General features: G+C 33.3%; 1 protein-coding gene across 1 annotated transcript in view; it reads right to left on the reverse strand.

The window, feature by feature from the left end:
• Window positions 1-25550, reverse strand: part of sema3c (sema domain, immunoglobulin domain (Ig), short basic domain, secreted, (semaphorin) 3C) — a 161938-nt gene that overhangs the window by 32035 nt on the left and 104353 nt on the right. Inside the window, exons 5-12 of the mRNA XM_039761054.1 lie at window positions 24846-24965; window positions 21666-21756; window positions 15237-15356; window positions 11529-11671; window positions 10833-10947; window positions 7821-7890; window positions 4761-4905; window positions 2306-2528 (exon numbers count right to left, since the gene is read on the reverse strand). Of these exons, the coding sequence (XP_039616988.1) occupies window positions 2306-2528; window positions 4761-4905; window positions 7821-7890; window positions 10833-10947; window positions 11529-11671; window positions 15237-15356; window positions 21666-21756; window positions 24846-24965 (1027 nt within the window). The remainder of the gene's footprint in view (window positions 1-2305; window positions 2529-4760; window positions 4906-7820; window positions 7891-10832; window positions 10948-11528; window positions 11672-15236; window positions 15357-21665; window positions 21757-24845; window positions 24966-25550) is intronic.

A 25550-nucleotide genomic window follows, 5' to 3' on the forward strand; every position in this document is an offset into this window, starting at 1 on the left:
GAGGGATCAAAGCAAACTGCTTATGAAAAGGCAGAATACAGTAAGGAGCAGTGGCTTTTGCTTCTTGAACATGCAAGAGATGCCTCATAAATGATATTTTTAAAAAACAATTTCCATTCACAGATGGTAAAAAGTCTTAATATGGTAATCTTACGTGGAAATTCTATACATGTGGATTCCTGGTGCTGTGTGTAGGGGATTTAACCTTCAAAATTTCCACAGTCGACAATCAAAGCATTCAGTTTCATCATGACTAGTTTTACAAAACTGTGTGACTCTGTAAAGTTTCATCAAGTCTGTAAACCTTCTTCTAGAACTTGTGCCAGAAGATCTCATAATCAGTGTGTACAATTAATTTATTTGATTTTTTTTAACCGTTCTTGTGTCTTGACCTAGTCTACTGTATGTGAAGAGTGGACATCTGAAATCATTTACAAATTGATAGATAAAGATGTCCCAGGCAAGAAGAGTGAAAGAATGTTTTTAGAATGTCTCCTGACTTTTTGGTCAACTGACAAGAGATCCCAGTAGTCCTATAGCATATTGACGGTTGCTGTAAAGACTAATTTCAGTTCTGTTTATTTTCCATACATATGAAGTACACTGACAGTCTCAAAGTGGAATCAACTGAGACCACCTATTTTGTAAACTTTAGTTACTCATAACTGACATCAGGCAAAAGGCAAAAAGGGAAAAGAAGCAGGGCAGACATAGACAAGCCAAGACAGTTTACAGTTGTCACATAACATTCCTTCTATGTCTCTGGAATGACGGCAGAAATCATGAGTAGCCAGAAAAATAAAACAGCATAGACAAAAAAAGTACTTGGAGATACCACACAGACAGAATCATTGGGACAGGAGCAAGATATATTGCTCAATTTGTACATGGTGTTAAAAGTTTGAAATTCAATGGCTGCATTAAGTGTCTGTGCAGAAGGCTTTGTGGCAATCTTAAGTGTCTCATTTGATTAAGCACTTATACTAACAGCACCTTTATTCCAAACTGATTTCAATTATGTTTGGTGCAAGCAATAATTCTGCAGACACTGAAGTATATGTCTAACAGTTATACTGTTACCAGATTTAATGCAGAAAATGTACTTCTTAATCTAAATTTGCATGATGAATGAGGAGAATTGACACAGAAGTTCAAAGAGTAGCTTTAATGGGCTGACAAAAAGTATTAAAAACAGAAGTTTCATTGCATTTTAAATCCCACTAGCCCTTAATATTACAGCTGAGACTGCTGGGTTGATGGATAAACCTTATGCAGAGAGCTGTGTGTTCATCTGGACTTTTATTAGCTTTTGCTCAAGTGCTGTTGTGCAGCTCTTACAATGATCTGAATGCTAATTGACACCTATGACTGTCTGCCCCTGCATTCTGGCACATGTTGGGAAAAGTATGGGTTAACATTAAATTCACAGAAATATCATTTGGCAGTAAATCAGTGTGACATATGGTCACTCTGAAAGAGCGAAATAATTGTACTATGAATCATGTAGCTATTGCTTTCTTTCTGAGCTAGAGTTCTTCTATTATTTCTTCTAGTATTCTTTTTAATACTTGTGTTGTGGATGCTAATTTGATTCCAAGGGTTTATATCAAAAAATAAATTAGACTCAATGAAGGAAAACATTTGAAAATGTTTAGTAAGTTGCATCAAATAGTAAAATATTTCATACATGAGTGAGATACTTTCAGCCATTTCAACAACATGTAGACGACTAATATGTTTACTAAATCGTGTTTGTTATACTATCAAGAGATAAGCGTTTGCTTCATCTGTTGAAACATAAAAGCCAGATGCAAGATTAACAAAGTAACTGTGCAATGCATTCTTTAGCTTTCAATTTCAATGATCTATTAGCCTATCCACAAATATGATACGATGGACGTTCAAAAGGTTTCCGCACTTTTGTGTTTTCATTGTAAACGGTGAAGGCGGCAGGAGTAGTAATTAGGCATTAAAAAGTTGGTATGATGCTGGAAAAACTGCATCGCAAAGGAAGGTGACTACGTAGAAAAGTGATGTCATTTGTTTTTGAAATTCTTAATAGAGTTAAAAAAAAGTGCGGAAACTTTTTGAACATCCCTCGTAGAATGTAGTGGTTGCACCTGTAATTATAGAACCAGTACAGTATAAACCAGAACAACAAGGAGATTCAGTAACACAATGTGACATAACTAATTCATTATTAGATAATGAAACTATATTTTTCATCTCAAATGACACATAATTTAAAAATTGTCAAATCACACAGTAACATTACTAGATTGATAAAAAAATAAACTTTTCCTACCTGTTCCAAGAAACAGGACATGATATTTTCCATCTGCAGCATTTACTTGGTCAACTGTTATCGTTGTATATTTGTAATCTGCATTTGTTCTCACCAGAATTGGCCCTTTATACATGGGATAAATTGGATTGTACATAACTGGATGATTCCTTACAAAAGTGACTACATCATCTGGAAAGTCTTTGGTTGTCAAAATATTAGGAGTGAAGGCTCCACCAGGACACTATAAGAAAGACAAAAAAATATATATTATTATTATTTGTAGAAATTATAGATATTTTTGTAATCAGTTCATGTAGATGTTAACATTCATAACATATACTTTCTTATTAAACTGCAATTTAATACACTTTTTTGTGGTTGCTCTGTGGAAATGGTAATAAATTGCACTGTATGTATAAAGCTCCTGGGATAGTTTTTACTGGGAAGTTTGAAAGTTCTTCATATTATGCAACCAAGCTTCTTTTATGTTTGATCAGTGTGTATCTGACAAACTTTCTCCTTGTACCCTTCTTATTTTTTCACTACAGTTTTGTTGCATTTTTTTAACTGTATGTGTACCATTCAAAGATTAGTTCTGATCATCCATTATAAAACCATTCACTAGATTTAGTGGTCATGAGTTTAGTAAGGCATATTCAATTGCAGTATAAAACTACACCCAGTCATTCTGAGCGAATTAAGCATCACCAGTTAAACTAGCTTGTGAGTATTTGGCTAGGGAGGGTTTTAAACCAAGGAGTCTTCATCAGTCAGGAAACAGTCCTAACCACAATGCCAGTACGTTATTAATTAAAAGTAGGTGAATCAAATTCTGAATTGTATTTAAAAAGATAATAAACAAACTGTACTTATTTATTTATTTACAAACGGTTATCAGACTTTAGAAAGACTGTTCATCTACAGATTCACAAAACCTCTGCCTACAAAATAATCCTATCATTTTTAGGAATAGTGACTGTTAGGAATACTGTGACTTCGGAATGTAATTTCACATTACACCAGATTACCTTTGTCTACAGCTCTATTTTATTCTTAGATGTATTATGCAGAAAGTTCTCTTCCACACAAGATAGAATAATACTCATCAACAGGTTAGGTGCACTGACAGGTAAGTCAATTTTCTTTCTAGTCTTCCCTACAAATAGAATGTTTCTAACTGTAAAGGAATGTCTGAGAAACTTCAACTTAAAGTAGAGCTCAGCTCAAGGCCATTATTTCTTAAATGCAGAATACAATCAGAAAACAACAGTGATATTGCAGATGGTTGTTGACAAACATCATACATGCTGAACAACAACGACAGAACAAAGATGAGTTCACTACAGTTGTACTCAAAATTACATTTTTCATTTAATTTCCTTTACTAAGGTAATTTGGTTTCAGTTACGGGGTTTGGGTTTCACATTACTCTTATTATATTTGGTGTCTACCTCAAGAAACAACACTTGATATTTACAGTATATAGCCAGAATGTTTGCAGTTGAAACTGAGATGTCTACTTGAATGTCTGACAAGCTAAACTGCACAGTTTGCTTCACCCAGTCGTTAACTTCAACTGGCTACAAAGGGGTTGAGGATTTTGGTTGAGCTATTAGTTCAGTTCATGAAAAGCACAGAATAGATCTATTTCATTAGATCACTTACATTAATAATCTCATTGAATAACCTCTATAAGTATTGCAAGAAGATAAGGTTTTAAATTAATAAATAAGCAATGCAACTTTTATACCACTTGGATGTGGCTTTAAAACATTTTGCTGAACCACTCTAAATTGATGGAGAGTCTTAAACCAGTGTATTGGCATTTTAATTAAGTTTAGTTTGTTTATATATACCATTTTTAACTAAGCACATGCATAGTTTGCATATATTTATACACATGATACAGTAACAATAACGTTGTTAACTCTATAACTATTATACATATAAATCCATATATCAAGTTAAATAAGGCATTAAACAGAAATCAATATATCTGGGTAACATGTAAACATATTTTGCTAATAAAAATTCCTCCTAGCAAAAGAAGGTCTGTTTGACAGCAAATACACATATTACAGTATGTACAGAGAATGAGGTATTTGTTAATATGTTTAAAGTTAAGAATTGGAAATTGGGGTTGATTTGTTTCGAACTTATTTATGTAAAGCTTAGTTATTTTTATGGAATGTTATTTGATTTTAATAAAATCCATAAAATAAAAAACAATTACAATAAAGTTAAGAATCATGAATATTCTGAGGTATTTTTCTTCACAATTTTATTTTATAATGATGTTTCCACTGGTCAATCACATATTGTAGATGTACGTGTGTGTAATATACTGTTTCTGTGATTACACACTATTTTAAGTTAATCATTTTTATTTCAGTATACATTTTAGCACTCTGTCTAGTGTTTTAACCTACACTCAAACAAGCCCAAATACTACATTTAAGTTAAAGTTACTTACAGTGCCAGGCCTTGGATAAGGAATCTTTCCTTGATATGGAACCCACTGGTGGTTAGGACCTTCCTTGTGTGCAAACGGCCCATTGAACACAGTCAGAATATCAGCCATATTGTAAACACACACAGCAGAACCTTTGAATACTGAACTATGAACAAGAATTAGAAAAAAAGAATTAATAACATAATTTTATACAAGTTCCAAACAAAATCCAGTTGTGTATTATATTTCAGAGCATCAGAGTGTGGCCATTTGCAAGCTTATTGCCTCTACAATGTCAGATCTACATTTGAATCTATACAAGACACTGTCCATATTAGGTTGCATTATTAGAGTACATGACTGCTGGGGTTTTCTCCGAGTACTCCAGGCTTCTACCACATTTTAAAGATGTTACGCTAGGATCTATTGACAAATCAAAATGTGTGTGCCATTCAATGGACTGTTATCCTGTCAAGAATTTATTTTGCCAGAATAAGCTCAAAAGAAGGATTCAGTAAAAAAATTATGAAATTAAATTTCAGAATTTTACAGTGAACACTATACATTTAAATTTCATGCTGTTTTTCGAACTGAATTGTATATTTTTATTAAGGTGCACCTGTTTTCAGATCACTTTGCAAGACATTGTGACATCTACATATTCCTCCAAACTGAAAGTAGGTCCAGAAGACAAGAGGTGCAGTGATTAGGGCTGCTGTCCCATGACTGAAGTCTCATGTTGGTCAGTTTACATATTGTGCATGAATCAATGTAGATTTTCCTCCATCACTGAGGTTTGTCCATTTAATAGACCTTCATGCTGAAGTGATTGTTGACCTCTATCTTGACCCATTGTGGCTATGAAATGAGTGTCTTTTGTGATAGATTGTGATAGAGTTTATCATTCAACCACCCATTATTGATTGATCGTGTTTTACATTGGATAAGTTACAAAACAGACGGATGGATGGATAGTAAAACTGAAAATGAATGTAAACAGTAACTTTGTTTTTATGGCTGTGTCTGGTACTGCCGAGTTGCTTCACTGCAGGTTTAGAAAATTAATTAAGTGTTCATTGTAAGGTGAGAAGGGTCACAATTTTTCTCTAACTAAACAAAATGAATTTTTGCCACATAAGGTATGCTGTAGTTGGATAAGTATACAATAATACTCCAGTGAATTTCTGTTGGTTGTCAAGTCTGGGTAAGAACTTGTAACCTCTTTCTCTAAGTGTTTCTTCTCATCAGCATGCAAATTGACAAATATACCTTGTAACTTAATTCAATGAATGCAACAGAAATAATTGGTGTATAACAGTGGTGAGCAAAGTTGGTCCTAGAAGACCGCAGTGGTGGCAGTTTTTTGTTCCAACCTAGTTGCTTAACTAGAAAGCAATCATTGCCAAAAGCAGATCTTATTTTATTTCATGGCTTGTTAGTATTTTAACTCTAAAATATTAGGACATTCTTATGTTGTAGATGTTTTCCATTTCCAGTCCTTCACTTTTTCTTCTTCAGTTTCTTTCCAAATATTTTATTAAACCAGGGACGTCATGATGAATATGTACATGTGTAAATGGAATGCTTGTTCCTTTGTCATTTGCATTTTATTGCTAATAAGGAGAAATAAAAAAGGTGAATGTTGCTGTTTAAAACTAAAATAAGACATTAAATGTGGGAAATCTTAACAAGCAAGACAACTAAAATGGAGCATAAAACTGTTGCTAGAACAGTAAGTGCTTCATCAGCAGTAAATGACTCCTCATTATGAAAATGTGTTCGAACAAAAACCTGCAGCCAATGCAGTCTCCAGGACCGATGTTGCTCAACAAACAGATTAAACTACATTATTCTAATGACAGCTTTTTTACTCTATATTCTTAGTTCATCTTCTATCAAAATGATTCTCAGGGTATTTTGATCTTTTTAGTAACTACAATGTAAGTAGACTGCATACCAAAAAGGGAAGTCTAGGAGTAGTGCATGAGAAAAACTGTGTGGGTATGATCTCACCATATGTCTAATTTGGCTGCATCTTGCAAATGTTATGGGAGAAGCCTCTAATTGTATTAAATGGATATCATGAATGTAATTTGGTTGAGTGTAGACTTTGGAGGCATCACATTGTAAGGAGATAATCATATTTTGCTGATGCTTAACATCTGTTAAAAAAGAGCTAGAAGAGTTTTAAAGCATTTTTTACATTATCATTAGTCAAACACAATCTACATACTGTAGTTGTTTGTCTTCAAATTCCAAAAATACATTTTACTGAATAAAAAAATTCCACATATTAAGAGGATCTAAAAGACATTCAAAGATTAAGCCTTCTACCAAAATTTAAACAAATTTGCCCACAACACAAAATGGTTTCTAGCAGTTTTTCTATAACAGTGGTACTATGACATAAATACTAAGAGTTCATCTCAAACTGCCCAGTGGTCACTACTGATGTCAATGTTTTGGCTAGATTTTGGACCAAACTGGCAAATGTTCTAAACAGTTGTGCTGTTTCTACATTTTACCAATTTTAGTCTCTTTAGAAAGTTGTTGGTGTTGGCAGTCAGTTGAATGGCATACACTGTATTGCTTTCTTACGTGTTACCAAATTATGTGCAAGCTGAAATACTTTGCAGACACTGTCCAGATACTCAGTTCATGTTACTTGAAAACAGTAGCTTTGCAAGTGGCTCTAACAGCTGCAGAAGTAAATATCAAGGCAACCTGTACCCAAAATATTTAATCTTTATTACCATTCCTAATCTTTATATTACGGTTTAGCAATTTTGAAATGATGGGAATGACTGACTATTTACGGTTCCATGCTGCAACTGTTATTTAGTTACACAAAAATGTGACCGTTATTAGAAGTAGAAAATGATATAATTAAATACAGTGCTTATTACAGTATTAATAGAATAAGCAAAAATAAAAGAAATGTTTCATCAGTATATACTAAAGAGAATTAACTTTCCCTAGTAGCAAACAAAACTAAACTAGCAAGGAAATTCAGAGCCAGCAATGGTTTTTTTCAGATAAGGCCCATGTACATATTTTCCAAAATGGTTTTTGTAATCATACCTTGAGGCTGTAAAAATTCCATAAACCAAAAGGGCCTTTGGGTTTTCTGTTTCCAATAAAAAGATATCCTCTGCAAGAAAAATATTTGTTTTTTTACCAATATTTCCATGACATTTGATTACAGGAAATAATTTATTTAGACTTTCAACAAAAAAGTAACGAATGAGACATAAACTGATAAAAAAAAATTTTGAAATTACTTGATCCATTATTTCAACAGGTTCCCCATAGATTGGTTTAGCAATTCCAAAAAAAAAGTCTACAATGCTAACTGTTTAATGGTTTACACATTTCTGTGATTGATTAAAACTATTAATTTATATTAACTATACTTAATCTGTGATCCAAGGTATAATAGCCATGTTGTCACAACAAGAAGAAAAATTTTGTTTTCAAAAGTAGGGTGTGTAAAAAGTTTACCAGTTTACTGAAAATAAATTATTGTAAAATAGCTTCCATGCCTGCACACAACACAGGTTTTTAAGTTTACTAGGTTTAGAACTCTCTTTCCGACTGCACAAAGCTATGTGGATTTCCTGGACCCCTTTGTGATATTTTGAGGAAAAGCACGGAAAACTAACAATGGATTGTAACTGCAGTCCACTATACCTACAATGTTAATTGTGTCACTCTTACAAATATCACTTGTGACATGCCCACTCAATAGCACCTATCTCGATTCATATCTTAGTAGTAAAATGTGAGCTGATGATTACTGACAAATGACTTCCTAACTTTTATTCTCTAACTCAATCACAATGGTTTTTCTTGTTTTGTCAAAAAATTAAACATCTTTAATTTGATTTCAGACAATTATGATAAATGGCTGTTCTACCAAGAATAAAAAAATGAGCAGGAACAGAAAAAATAGTGGACCAAGAATAACTAATCAAAAAAGTCAAGAATACCAACCAGTGGTCGTAATGAAATTCAAAATAATACCAAGAAGACTTAGCCCAATACATTATTACAAAACTTCTCATCAAAGAAAATTCTAAAGCCATGGAGTAATTCACTTTAAATAGGCAAAGTCTGTTTGTCTTTATTGGGAATTTTGAATAACTAGAAAGGGTGTGTGACGTTGACCTGGAGTTTATTTTTTTTGGTGCCTGATCCGTTACTGTAAATTACAGTATATTTTCTTGTGTCTTGAATGTTTTGACTCTGGCAGAGTCACTTAATGCTGCAGCTGAGGAACCACCTAAGTGCTGTTTAAGAAGAAGCAGATGATAGTATGACTACCTCGGAAATAATGATGGCTCCAGACTATTGCACTGTGCTTTTTGTGATTTTCTGCAGATTCTCTGGTTTTGATTATTGACTCTTGAATGAAGGTACTATTTCTGGTTTGTGATTTTTGGATCCACCACTTCTAAGTGATCAGGTTTTTTTTTTTCCCTTTCTACATATGACTTTTGTCTATTTTTGCCCACTTGTGTTTGAGGTCCCAGTGTCTGAAGTAGTGAGGTCTAATAGTTATGCCAGACCTTTGATGAGGGCAGGTTTGATTTGTATTGGTTTTGAGGCCTACACCATTTTTGAGCTTATCAATGTCAGGTTTACGACAATATATAACAACCCTCTCAAGCCTATTTTTCCAACTCAAATATAAATATCTAAGTTGGCAAATAAAACTCCTCCTTGACAACATAGTTTGTAAAGCAATCATGTACTATGTTCACAGATATAAAAACCATTTCACAAAAAGTTAAACCAACTTATTACAACTGTCTGTTGGGAAAATAGGTGTGACATTTCGTGAGTATAAAAATGTGTCAAATTTGTGTATGATTAACATAAGGTAGGCAGATAATTGCAACAGTCCCCAAGCCTGATTATGCTTAGTTTAAAGCAGAGAAATCTGTTGGCTTTCTTTCAACATAAAATAAATGTATTAATGCATTTTGTTTATTTTTTAAATCTGTATTTTGCATTATTCTTTTCAATGATATAAATCATTATAAATAAACTAGCTGTGTAAGCCCGTGCTGTAAAAAGCCCAGTGTCCTAGAAACTATTGAAATTGTCAGAAAAAAAATCGAAATGTAGAGATGTCAGGTAATTGAAAGGAACTACACTGTGCATCTCTCTCCTAGGAGGATTCATTTTGCTGACGTGCTCGTCTTGCTTGTGTATTCGTGGCTAAGCGAGTTTCTTTCTTTTCTCTGAATTTTCAGTTTGGCAACAGAGTCGCTTTCTTTGAGCTTCATGCTGTAGCTTCACACTTCCAGGCCGGACAGACAGACACACACACTCCCACGTGTAGATATTTATATATAATAGAACGTGTCAAAACACACCTTTGATATATTATTCGATGTAACTCTTTTGTAGACAGGTAATGAATTCCTCCTAATTTATTTCAGGATATGTAATTTCTGTCACATGCCTGCCACTTGCATTTCAATATTTTTATGTTATAAATTCCAGCCGACTTAATAACATTGATTACCAACATTTGACATGTTCTTAAATTAGAATTTAATATTTGTTTAATCATTCAAAGGGTTATCCATAATAAATTGAGACTTTAGACATACTGTATTTTTCTAATTACGAGTATACCAGTTGGACACATACAAATCTCATCTCTATTTGCTTGTTGACCCACAGAAACTAAAAATGACATTCAAACTGTAATGTTCTTGATGTTTTTGCTGAATAGTTACTCTTCAAATAAAATGCAAATTATTTTCCTGCACATGCTGGTTAAAAGATCTTTGCATTCATTTTACTTTAATAAAGCAGATCATAAGATCACAGTGAAACATCTTAATCTAATAATGTAACTACTTGGTGTTTCAAGCTAATCACTTTTGAAAAATAAATGTAATCAACATTTAAACAAGCTTAAAAGTGTTAGACTTAATATATTTAAAAAGTGATAGAAATTATTAAACCTGATCTGTAATTAAGAAAATATGAATTTTCTGTATTGAAAAAAATTTGGCTACAACCTCTGACTTTGAATTAAGTAGTCTCCTAGTTGTCAAGATTTTCTCATTGACATACCTAATTCATCAAAATGTGTTTCACCTCCATCATTATCCATAACGCTACACACCAACCGTGCTTTTAAAAAGGTTGTCCATTTGTTCACTAGGCTACGCTGTCCACCAATGTCATTCTGAAATGAAAAATGTGACACAAAGAAAGAAAGAAAGAAAGAAAGAAAGAAAGAAAGAAAGGTGTAGCATAAGCAATTGGTAAATAAATTACTAAGAAAGTAAAGAATGCAATGTTTGGTCTGCTTAGTCTCAATAGGTATATTATAAACAATTAATCCATGATTAGTGCAAACCATTTGGTTAAAACAGTGTAACTACTTTATTTGATTTTCACTTATATTTTACTTAGTGCAAAGACAAACCAGTAATTGCACATTATGTTCCATTATTCTTTAGAAATACTAAATGGTTAATTATCTCAAAACATTTTCTTTGAGATATTTGACACAATGACTATTATGTTATTATTAAAATGTATTTATATTTTTTCTTTACATTAATTGTAGATTAGCCTACTTCTTTCTTAAAAGTAAACTTGCTAACCTTTCCATAGCCCACCTAAAACACAGATGACAGACAATTTATCAGAGATGTACATTTAGTTCATTTAAAAAAATTGAAAATTGGCCAAAAGGGCATTAGTCTGGATGCATGTAAGTATGGGATTATGTTTAGTTTCATGGAAACACAATATACCTACTGGACATATTCTAGCAACCATGGTGTGAATGCTCTTCGTGTTCCCATTGTTGTCTGTCAGTCTTTCTCTAAAGAAGAAGTATAATTTCATATCATTTGGGTCAGAGCCGTCAGGGATGAGCTGAGCATCAATAAATATTGGTTCTAGAATAACAAAAACAAATTAAAATTGGTTTATCACAATGCACTTTGAGTAATTTCTAGTTATTAATGTGTCTCAACTGAAAAATGCACTTTTGTTTTTTGCCTTGTGTCCCACCAGGCATTGTTCCCATTGTAGATTTGTAGTTGGTGTTGGTTAAAGTATGTGCAAATGGTAACTACAAATTTATCATTTAAAAGATAAGGACTGGGTTTCTTGAACAAAGTACATCATTGAGTAGAGACTTATGATGGTGAGAATAACATTGAATTTTGATGACTTTATTGAAAAGTGCAAGTGGTTGTATGAAAGCATACAGCTATTACTTCAGGAGATGGAAAATAGTCTGTTTATTATATTCCATGTTCTTAAGATACCTAAATACTCTTCAACAGATAACCAAGATAAAGACAAAGAAGTATTGAAAATACATTTAACTTAATAAGCCATGAGTAAATAGTAGAAAATTAAACTGTTGTAAATAAAATGGAAATGTACATAGTGAGCCACTGTTAAAAGTTAATCTTATGCACAGAATCAAGCCCCACTTGACCTAAGATGCCTGGCTAGAGTTCTTTTCTGGAGCTCTTGGAGACCCACTGGAATGACTACTTCCTCGTTAAACTACTCATTTGCCATTGTGTGCAGCACTCAACCATGTATTACATCCTAAAGTCTATTACATGGCCTACAAACAGTAAAGGGAGAATTTCATGGAATACGTGGGCTTCCAAGAAGATCACTCTAATACTACTAATGTGGACAAAAAGTGAGCAAGATGTGCAATCACAAACATGCCCATTAGTAATAATTATGGTTCACTTAATTCCACTCTACACATTTTTTGAATAAACACACTCTCCCTGACAAAAAATCTGTTTTCCCACGCTACCTTTTTCTCAATTATTTTCTTGCCTGATGTTATCTAATGGGTGTGTCACTACCAGCTGCAGTAATTTTGTGGGCTGCCTGCTGCCTTCTCTTTGGTATCACTTGAATAATTATACCACTGTTTTATAAGCATCTGTGGACATTTCTATTCCTGTCACAAATAGAGAAATTGCATGTTCCCTGTACAGTTGACCTTTCAGAATTGCTTGAGTCATCTTTATGACATTTCTCTCATATCCCCCACCAGAATTTATTTATACACGTTAACAATATGTTGAAAGTGTCAATAGCTTCATTACTAAAGTCCAGAGAGACTGGACTTTAAGTGTCTTGTTTATTTCATGTATGCTTTATTTACTGCAATATGTATAATATCGATATTTCATTATTAATTACTTGAATTATTTGTATTGTTTCACTTCAGCACAGTATCTTAAACCACAAATATTATTAAAGCTTCCTGCAACCAAACTTTCACCACTTGTAGTTTCTTTATTCTCACTGATCTTTTCACATGCAGTCCAAAAACTGGTGGAAGAGCTAGTGAGAAAAGTGCTACTCAATCTCTCACAATCCATTATTGAGAAACCCGGCCAAGATCTGTGACATTAAATGATGCCATATGTAAAATATTCATGCTGTATCTTGTTTGCAATACCCTTTGTTTTTGTCTTTCATAGTTAAATGTCCATAAAACAGTGCTTGCAGTAACTAGGAAATTATTAGTGATGACTATTTCTGTGCAATATGCAGTGTATATTAAGTAATATGTAGTGTATGTAGGCATGTCTAACACCAAATAGCTCCAAGCCAGGTTAACCAGTTTTAAACTTTGTCTCTGTCAATTTCATTTACTTGACTGCAGTATCAGTCTATCAGTCAATTATGTTTATCTGAAAAAGTATATAGATATGCACTATAGAGTTTAAAACATGCATTTCCTAGTTCCTTATTTGTCAATTTTGGCATAGTATTTGAGAAAATAATATTAAATAGGGTGGCTTCTAAAGTTTACCAGGATAAGGGCTGTGAAAGTAACTCATTAATCAGGCAACCACTGTGGTGTACTGAATTTGACGGCTAACCATTTGTGCATGAAGAACAAATGAATCTCATTCTAATGAGTGGAAAGAAATTCACTTTTAGATTTTTTTTTCATGTAATATTTATACCAGTCCATCCACCCAATATGTACAGGTATATACTGTATATAGTGCTGGGGTGTTGTACAGTGTTAGCCATTATGGATGTACTAAGAACTCAAGCAAAATGACACCTTTTATTGGCTAACTAAAAAAATTACAATATGCAAGCTTTCGAGGCAACTCAGGCCCCTTCTTCAGGCAAGATGTAATGTAAGATGTAACCTCTCTCTCTCTCTCTCTCTCTCTCTCTCTCTCTCTCTCTCTCTCTCTATATATATATATATATATATATATATATACTGTGTAATACAGAAAAGGTCAAACCTATACAATTCAAACTTGTTAGATAGCCAGAGCAATAGGCACAATGGTACATTACATCAGAAAACTGCATCCCAGGCAAATGTAGATTACACTTACTGTCTTTTTTACTGAAAGAAGAAATCGGCATTTTCGAGAAAAAAAAAAATTTAAATATGGGAAGTTCATGCATACAGAAGATACTCAGTCCAGTAGGCAAAGAGATATGAAGCAACAAATTGATTTTCTGTGCCATTATAATGCAATAGAGTACATACACTTAGCACTAATTATTAAGGGCATAAATACAGGCAGGGGTCAGGACAAAATTTATTGTGGAAAACAGGTTTCTTTTTCAATATACAAGAGCCAGCGTATTGGATCATTGTTTGTGAAAATATTTTGTCTCATCTGTCTCATTAAAAACATTTAATTGTCACCTCCATCTCTTTGCTTCCTGTTGTGGTAAAAGAATGGACTGTATATGATGTTGTTGAAATATGATACATAAAAACTTTTATATTTAAGTACAGTTTCCATTTTAGTACCAACTTGTATTTTAAGATAGCTCATTATAACATATGCAGAAAGGACTGAGCCCACAAATGAATGCCTTTTTCAGCTTAGTCTTCAGGAGTTACTTGAGCATGTCTAACCACCGATCCCAAGAAACACAATTGTAGGGTTGTGGTTACCACTGGGTGCAAAACAGAAACCAGCACCAAATTACCACTATAGTAAATGAGGTAACATTTTTGTCACTTTTTTATGCATATCCAGCTATTTTTAATCTCACTTTGTCCTGTTTTGTTTTTCAGTTTTGCAGAGTTTTTCTCAAGAATTATGAGTATTTGTTTATTACCGTATGCGGATAGCATGAAATTAATGAATGGCTATAATCAGTTTGTAAATAATATTATATTGGATTCATAATAGGTAATATGTTTACTTTCTGAGGTATTACTATACGTTTCAAAAGCATGGTGTTTTAGTTATAGTATATAGTAATGAGTCCCTGGTTTGTTTCTGATCTGTTAGAGCCTATAAACAACACTTTCTCAAATGATACATTATTGAAATGTAATGCTTAATTTATATTTGTAGTATGCAAATAAACTTAAAAATTAAAAATGCAATAAGTTGAAATTCTTGTGCCTGCAGATATATATAACATCAACAAGACCTTTCACAGTGTTCTTTGTAATAATATGAAGGCAGTTTACATTCATACCACTAAGCCACTTGGAATTATGCTGGTCCGTTCTGATTGCATTTCTTCTTGTAAGACTTCTGAAAATGGCTGCATCTGTGCCCATAAAGTCTATGTACATTCCTGAAAAAAGTTCTTCATCTGTAAAGAAAGGTACAGCTTGATTAGCAAAATAGTACATAATGGAATGATCACAAGTTACTAAAAACAGCCACATATTTATGCAATTAGACATAAAAGAGCAGCACAAATAATTGACTGCATGTTTTGGAATCCCTTTTGTTGTGTTCAGACCAATTACTTGTGAAGGACAAAGGCAGACAAATTCAGATGGAGAGTTTTAAATAATCATTGTAGCTGTTGAACTCTACAAGCATTTATAATGCAAAAATCATTTATTATGACTATTATTGATTTCCTATTATATAAACATTGCACCATATTGAAAATACAACTCTTGTTTGCGTGGTGCAATGCATTTTAAGAACAAAGAAACTCAAAGCTATTAGGGGAAAAAATGTCCAACATAGCACTGCTCATTGTGTCAGAGGCACACCTGACATTAACATGCAATTTTGGGATTTCATAATCGGACAGCCCTTGAGCACATTTAAAACCAGATGTAAATGCATTTTTGATAGAATTGTGATCAGATCACATTTGGAGGCTATCAGAAGAAGATAATAACCATGTTTAAGAGCAATTTTAATGCAAGTGTGCTTTTTAATCAGCATCCAAAAAAACTTGTAAGCAGAAACTGATTTGAATTTTTCCCTGGGAAAGTCAGACTGGATCTTTATCCAGACACAGTGTCTCAGCAGAAATTGAGATTTATTAGACCAGATGACAATTTTCCAGTATTTAATCATCCAGTTGCCCACTGTAGCGTCATCTGCCTATTATTATCTGAACTAAGTTCAGCTTGGCAAGGTCATCTGCTTCTAAAGCACATCTACTTCAAGGTCCAATAGGTTGTAGGTTGTAACATTTCCTTCTATATACCACGGCTGAAAAGAGCTCTTATTTGAGCAATCGTTGCCTTTCCCGTTGCTTGAGTCTGACCATTCTCCTCCATCATCAATGGATGATGTTTATTTGTTGTAACGTTCAAAGAAACCCTATAGACACAATGGTGAATGAAATTGGCAGAAGGACAGCTGTTTGTTTCTGATATGCTAGAACCACCATAACTTGCACAAACAAGAATATCATAATCAGAGTGTTTTGGTCCACTTATCTTGCCCATTCTTATGATTGGTCAAACAACATATAAATCTCTTGGCCTTTCCTGTAGGCTATATACATTTAATTTCAGACACATGATTATCCGTTAGGTGGAGAAGGCTAAAAGCCCCTACTCTCAAAAACAGACAAAGACCTGATCATAATATCCTGCAATTCCAAGGCACTCATCATTAATTTTTGTTTGGCAGAGTGAGTCACCATATAAAAAACACATCAAGTACATCCTGCCCTTAATGCTTTAGTTTCATTTTCTTTCCATCTCTGCGACAGGTGCACAGATGGGAAGGAACATTTTCAAATTTACACAGAATAAAACCTTTTAGAATGTGAACTCCTTGCAGTGAAGGCATGTAACATGAATATGTCATGTAACTAATAATGCTTCATGTAAGACACTGCAGCACTGCCCTTGCAAGTGTAACACTTAGGACACAGACATGGAGAGCTTTTACAACTCTTAATGTAAACACAATTTCTTGCATTTACTAATATATCCAGTACTGAGATGTTGGAATTCTTTTTCAGTGATGTTATGTATACCAAGCCTTGTTCAAATCAAAAACTGGCAAAGGCCGGGATCTGAACAGATGTTCTGTCAGAACAAATGCTTTCTTTAATGTACATTTAAGAAAATCACATTTTGAAACTTTACAGCTTGTTAGTCCACCAAATCACAAAAGGCATACTAAGTGTACAGTTTGTGAAAGATGCGTTCATTATTAATGCCGACAGTACAACAGATAATTGAAACTATGAAGGTGATAGAAACCTAATGCAGAAAGTGGTGAAGAAGGACTTGATCATCTTGACTTTGCAATTCAGGTATCTGAACAGTGAAAATATTTGTAAATTTGCAGATTGCTAATAAGGAGATGTGTTAAATTTGGGAAAACTTCACTGTCCGCTATTGACTCATCAAAGTGTCTTCCAAAATATTCATTTTAAATCCCATGTTTCCTAACAACATATAAAATATACTTGTCATTGGCAGGGATATTTTATTGTTTCATTGTTTATTTAGCTGTGTTGTTAATTTGGGCTAAAATTGTTTTAAAATTTAAGCTTGGTACTCAGATTATTTATAAGGCCTTCCTTTTCTACCTTGGTCATGTTTCCATAAAAGTCATGTAGATTAGATTTTCTCTTAACTTTGACTTTCTCTTAATTTAAATTTTTTCTGATTGTATTTTTTGCCAAAATTGTGTTTTTGTCCTTTTTTGTATGCACTTGACAATGTAGTTACTTGCTTGGCAGTTACCAACTGTTTTCCGACCTTAGATGTCTCCTTATCCACCTATTGTCAATGCCATATTTTTGAGCTTGCCTCTAAACAGTGTCTCTAGTGACCAGTCTAATACTAGTCCTTTATGTCCACTTAAATTTGAATATAAATTCAAACAGAAGAATTCTGACTGTTTATAGTATAGTCATTTGACAAATTTGACAGCTATTCATGAATTTTATTCCTTCTTTCTTAAGTTGTGTAGCTCAAGGACAAGTGAAGAGAAGCGTTAGATGGTCCTTCATCAAATCCAGAAGAGACCAGGGTGGTTCAGCCTTCTTCTGGATACCACCATGGATTTTCTTCATTAAGCAAGTTAATACAGAGAGGAGGCATTATGTCAAAGCACTAGTCAGCCCAAAATATGCTGGCCTCTACAATGTTCAGCTGCTACTCTTTTCGAATTCTTAGAAACTCAAAATTCTTGCTTGAATATTTGCACTGCAAATAAGATATTTGCTGGGCAAAGCTGTCTGCATATGTGCCTTCACTCAAGGCTTAGATGCACAATGCTTTTGGTTTGCTTTTCATTGCCTTATTCCTAAGTGACTCTCATGATACTTTGAGAGGCACTTAAGTCTTCGTTTTAACTTGATTTTTAGTAGTACAATAGTACTGACTGAGTACAAAAAGAATAAGATAAGATTAACAATATAGTACAATATTTATTTTTTCCTGTGATCACATTTTTATAGAAGTGAAACAAGAAAACAATAGCCATGAAAACTGATTTAAGACAAGAATATCCCACATGATGGTCCCCCAGAATCATAGAACTAATAACTTTTGTTGTTAAATGAAAGTGATGATAAGAGTAGAGAATTCCATAAGAATGGCAAAAACGGAATATTATTAGAGTGAATATAGAGGACATGCAATAAGCCAATAAAAAGAAAAAGGGGGGGAATAAAAACCAAAACAAAAAACTTATGAGTAAAAAAACAACAGGGGTTTTAAAGGTACACAAATGAGATTAAAGCCCATTATATAGCATAAAGTTTATGTCAACGTACATGTTTAAAATAAACGTGCTGATAATTTGCGTTTTTAGAGGATGCAAAGATATTATTAAGTATAGCTTTCCAAGAGACATGGGAAGATGAAGGCAGGTCGTGGTGTCAGACTGAAAATAAAGCTGGAGGTCTAGCAAATGCTTTATGTAAAGTTACATATAAGGATACCATTAGCTAAAGATTTGAAGGTAGTGAACGTGAAATGTTATAAAGGAAGTCGAAAAGTTGTGGAGAGGACATTATGACACCATTTGCTTTGAAGTTTGATCTCAGTTGGAGAAGAAGGTAGAAGAAGGGACAGAAAACCAGGACCTCTCTAGGTGGGATGTTCAGAACTGTAATAAATATTACCATAATACCTTGACCTGTTCAGGGTGCAAAAAAAGAACAGCATTATGGAAAATGAGTGTGTTTTTGTGCCAAACTTGAGAAGAGCCAAAATGTTTTGCAAATTTTCCACAAATAAAGAAAGCATATGTGGTATGACTTTATTTTGAATGAAATAAAGAGAAGAACAGAGAGGAATCTGGAATAGACTAGGTTAAATTAAATAAGAAATGAAGATAGCAGGATAGCAGGAGGGTTTAATCTGGTCCATACTGGCTAAAAGATATATAATGATACATTTCTAAATCAGGTAGAACATCCCCCTTATCAACTATCAAAAAAATCAAATTTAACTGATTAATGGAAGATCTTTTACCATTCCAAAGGAAGACAGAAAGATGAGATCTAACCTTGTATGATTTTTATTCTTATATATTGTGATATCATGTTATTGTTTTGTAGAAGAAGGAATTAGTTTATGGACAGTGTTTTGCTACTTTTCAGTTTATAATTTAAGCATTTTTGATCTCCATATAATATCATTCTAAAGTTTATAGAAGTAATCTTGATAATGATTCAGCTGTGTGACTTTTCCTTTTTTAAATGTGGTTTTATAGTTCTTCAGAGCTTCTCAGATTTGAACAAGATGGAGTACTCCTGTATGCACTAACGAGTTACACTTTATTAACCTATAATGAAACCCTTTAAATGAATATAAAACATTTTTTAAAATATGTTCAGATATCATATAGCTCCTTATACAAAGTGCATACAAGAGAAGTAATGTGCGCCAAAGAAGCTTCATTCTGCATCAGTAAACAGCCATAACCATTCTGATTGCTGACAGTAAAGTTGAATGAATTCATGTACTTATGTGTTTTATCTAAGTCCTTCTTTTCCCATTAGTATGATGTTCAGAGGGAACTATGTCACGCACATGCAGATAGGGAACTGCTTAAGAGCTCCGGTGATAGTAATTACTCATTGTTCCACAGGTTGGTGCCGTATATTAGCACCTTTTCTCTTCCCCCTCCGTAGGCTGGAAGATTAATGGCTTTAAAATTTATTATTTATACAGTTTCGGGTCATGGGGAGCCAGAAGAAAGGAAGCAATGCTGGAACAAACCACTGAGAGGTGGTCCAGTCAATCTGGTGTGCCAGAGTAAAGCCCATACAAACACATTGAAAACAAACTCCAAAGAGTTAAACTGGGTATGAAGCAATACAAAGCAGAAACACTGATAATTTAGAAAAAATTATACTGTATTATAGGTAAATAATTAAAATATAAATAGCCTATAATTTGCAGCACAGTGCCAGCTGTTTACAATTTGGTTTAAACAAAACAAAAACATCTCACTAATCTTGCTAAAATTTTGTTACACCTTCTTAGACTAACTGGTCTGGCAAGTTCTTATACCAGTTAAAGAGTCAGGATGAAAATCTCAATTTCACCTAAATACTAAATTTGATCTGCTAAATAAAACTCTTTGATTGCCAAAAATGCATATCATAATGGTGTTTTACATAGGGTGATGTTCTTCATGAAAAATCCTGTAGTATTTAAAAACAAATCAATTATAATTGAAACAAAAAATCACAAAGTTTATATAAAGTACAAATTTAGAAAAGTGTTATTTTCATAAAAGTTTCCACATAAGGCAATATCTGTAAGTGCAGAAAATGTGTATTAAATTATTTGAATTGCTAGTAAAGTAATTAGAAATTACATAATGCAAACAATTTTACCACACATAATTATAACATGTTGTTAATAACCCCCAGCTATAGTTTAGTTTATTTATCTTTAGGATGCTAAAAACTTAGAATGAGCATTATCAATAGTGAGCTTAAAACTGGAATATAACTTCCTTGGCTGTGAAAGGGATAGATCTTTGCAAAAATGTAGGACCTAATACTTTAGCATGTCACCACATACAACGAATAAATGATCTCTATTTCTCCCTTTTATCTATGTGAGACATCTGACACAGATAAAATTAGAAGAGCCAGCCTGTATGATTTATCAGCTATTTTTGTATCGATGAGAAATTAAACACATGCATGTGCAAGGTTATTTGAATTCAGGGAGACTAGTTTCCATAGTCAATTTTAAATAATAATAAACTGAAGCAAATGCATTAACACATGTAAGGTTTTAGTTCATCCTATATGTATGTATTTATTTATGTACATGTATATATAGTATATATATGACATAATACACAAACACACATATATGTGTGTGTATAAATATATATATATATATATATATATATATATGCAGTACACATATATATATATATAAATAAATGCAAACTGTATGTAGCATGAAATGTTAACATTATGAACAACTAATAGTATTCACAGAGGACTGCCATCTAAAAATTTTGATGTGATGCAAGCACACTGTCAACATGAACTTGACACCGTTGACGGTATATTACTTCAAAGCCCAATGCTGAATGGCAGGATATTAAGACATGACAAATGGTATTAGAGAAGGATAAATAAGAACACATCTTGTAATACAAGCTGGTGAATGCTAGGGGAGTGAAGGGTGGAAAGAGTCATTTTACTTACTCATCATGACAGATACCGTATTAACTCTAGGATTAAAGGAGCAGCGACCTTTTCCGGATTCAGTTTTGGAATCAATAAAAAATACTTGGTCCTGCAGAAAATAATAAAAGAAAAAATGAAATTATTTTGATTTCAAATCCTTTAGACTCTCAGCTTAACATTTCCAGTATTTCACATGCCATCACCCCTGTAGTTTTTGTCACATGAACACACAAGTCATTTGCATATATAATGTACTTGTAAATGGAATTATTTCAGTACAAACTGTTTTTTTCATTACAGTTGAAGGAATCTATATTGTTATCTGTTTGTGTTTCAGTCTCTTTGGAAGAAAAACACATTAGCTTTAGTTACTGTAAAACTAGATAAAATCAAATATATTTATATATTATTTATATGTATATAATAGTCAATCAAAATAAAAAAATCATGTCATACAATCTGCAATAACAAACAGAATAATGATTGTATGTCTAGCATGATATTTTCAAATATCTGTACAATTCTAAATGGACTTAATTTACAATTAACATAGTGCAGTTACTATAGAAGAGTCACTTTCATCTTATTTTATACAGTCTGCATACCTACTGTATAACATTAACTGTAGAGTGTCTGGGAAAAACAGTTCCTTCACACACTGCTTAACAGTTAACCTGTTGTAGTTAACAGTGTTCTCTGTCACCGACCAATCAGTACTGTACTTTGGCCGGATTTCTATTCCCACAATTGTTACAAAACAAAAACAAACTTGCAGTATTTTTAGTTGAAGAGTACATTAGCTGAACATAATGAGAGTATTAGGAGTACTATCTCCAGATATATAACACTGATCCCTGTGTACCCACAGCTCAGCACCACATGGATAATTAGCCATGTGCCCAGCTACACTTTGAAAACAAGGCTTAAATGATCCCTCAGCCTTCTTGTATCAGAAAAAATACTAATAACAAAAGATTTATTACTATTTAATAGTAGCTTAAAATAATGGAGCAGTCCTACGCTACCACTTCATGGCACACAGAATGTGTGCCTCAAAATTGGAACTGTGTAAGTGCAATGATCTATATTTTATTTGCTTATTGATAGTTTGTGGCCATTTGTTGTATTCTTGCTTGTAGTATTTGTTCTTTCTGCATCTTTTGTTGTTTGAGACATGGTGGTGCAGTGTTTAGCACTGCTTATACAGTGCAGATCATATTGGTAGACACTTCTCTAGCCCTTAGGGACAGACCATGTCACCATTTTAATCCACTTAAAACTACAGGTTGCAATTAATAAATAAATGTTGTTTTTGTTGTTCTTGTAGACAGAATCCATACTGTATTTGATGCCAGTTGTTTGGTGAAGTACATCCAAGCATACACATCCATATTTAACAATGTAATCAGATGTAAATCTATCCATTAACATTCTCAGCCTATTTTTACATTTCATCACATGTTTATCTCACAGAATAAAACAGTTTATGATGGAAACAGAAAAGTTATGCCTCAGTAAAGCCTGATATATTTCATGTAATGAATTGAATAATTCCACAGTAGAAGCATAAAAGAGGAGAGAGATGCATCATTAGCTTTGATTTAAATGTTAAATACTGAGGGGCCTCACAAAAAGAGAGAAGCATGGAATCCCAGAGATTCAGAGCTGACATAACATACATAACATTCTCAAACCCACTTAATCCAATCTAGTGTCGCAGAGGGAGATTTGCAGCTACAAACCTAAATTAACATTCAACAAGAATTGTGTAGCTTGGCTATGAGACAGTAAAAACTTCTTAATTGTCCCTTTTTTTAGATTGTGAAGAAAAGCACATTCTGAGGTAAAGTTGTTGACAGCTTTGTAAGTTAATAGCAACAATTTAAAGATATTCATGTATGTAAAATAATAACTGTGTAGTTGAGCTTCATGGGGTGCCGTGATCAATGTAAACACCCTCCATTGCACTTATTCTCTTCATAATTGTAAATGCTGCTATCTCCTTTCAGTCTTACTCTAAATATGGCTTAGGCTGAAATCTCTTAAAGCTGTATATTTCATTTGTCATATATATCTCAAAAAAATTAATTAGATCGATCTGTGGAAAATTGGTGAACGCCTAATTTAATGAAAAGTAGTGTTAGCAGCCACAGCCTACATTTGATGGAAAGATATATTTGATATTCAGAAAATCATCCTTAAACAACAAGGATATGTTTTATGTGTTGAAGCTAATTCTGCACCCATCTGCATGTAGTCCGATGATTACTCTCATATATCTTAGCTTTCTATAAATCAAGGCAGACAGCATTTCACACTCCACTGCTTTCCAACAAATTAAATAAAAGTGCTACATCTTAAAAATAAAATTTCCTCTACCTAAATCTGCATTCACTGTACTGGATAGCTGCTTTTTCCATTTAATCTATTGTAACTATTTATTATTTTTCATGTAATACTATATAACCATACATACAGTACATGGTTTAATATTGGATATCCTCCAGTGCTTTCAAATTTCCTCTCTTTGTAGTGATCTTTAAAAAATGTTTTGGACAAACAACTACAGAAGAATCCCTCTTGATTACACTCATTTACTACCACTCTCATTCTCATTTCCTCTAATCCATTACTAATTACTCTTTTCATTTTTTTAAAGACCACTATTATACATTATATATAGCATTATGTTAGCGGGGCTTATTGGTATAGCTGCATTGTGGCACAGCTGCCTCATGTTGACTTTGTGCCTTCTCTCTATATTCATTTGATTTTTATATACTGTAGATACTCCAGATGGCTGTTTTGTACTAAAGACAGACCAGTTACTATCGCAGCTAACCACAGACTGGCCCAGAATGAGTAAATATGGACCTGTGCATGCAAGACAAAAGTACACTAAAGGTACAGATGGAATTTTTATAATCTTTTTTGTTGTAAGTGACATTATAGGTCAGAGTTTTTTAAATGATTTCTTGGATTTTTTGCCTTTTCTGAAACAATATTCTACTGTTGAAAAAGTAAACAGGTAACTAATACCATCTGGAAATGAATAACTACTCAGTATGTCTTTTATTGTAAATTCTTACTTGCAATAAGGTTTTTCACAGCAAATGCATATCCTTGACTGGTGGTACAGTTTGAGTCAACTATCTCCATCGAAATTTTTTATTTTTTTTTAAATCTTAAAATGCTTACCTCTGATCTGCGTCCTCTGTTGATGTAGGTACACACGGGGCTGAATGCACCACTGCCACAGATAAATAAATGTGTACGGTTATACGGCTGAATTACTCTCACAAAGTTTCCACATCCATGCTAAAATAGTAAAAAAAGACACTGAATTACAATACGATACAGCGGATCGGCTAATGTCCACTATGTTTTGTTTTTTTTTATTATTCACTTGTATGTAGCAACACATTTCACACCAATATTTTAAGGATCAGAAGTGTCACTTTGATAAATTAGTCTTACAGATAACCTAATGAATGGGAGAAAAAATATCTGAAATAAATGGAACATAAACTGGAAGAAAAAGCTGGATATTCAATCATTTCCATTTTGCAACATATTTAATTTATGGATTTAATAGGTAATACTTTATTCTCATCTCATTTTAATTATGCATGTTCTGGTACACTTTGCCTAAATCTAGAAAACTTCCTTGCCCAAAGATAATGCTCACCCCATCTGAAGGGAATTCTAGGTGCTCCCAAGGTAGCTAAAACATGCCATTTTTTCCAGTACACCCTGAAGATCTCCTCTCAGAAAGCTGAACCTGGGAAACCTCTTGTAAAAGGCAGGCAGGGGACATTATTTGTGGAATCAAACTCGGCTAACTACTCTGAACTCTGAAATTCTCTGAGATTCTCAATCTACTCATCCTAACACTACCACTTC

The sequence above is a fragment of the Polypterus senegalus genome, chromosome 8 (assembly GCF_016835505.1).
Source record: "Polypterus senegalus isolate Bchr_013 chromosome 8, ASM1683550v1, whole genome shotgun sequence".
Lineage (NCBI taxonomy): Eukaryota > Metazoa > Chordata > Cladistia > Polypteriformes > Polypteridae > Polypterus > Polypterus senegalus.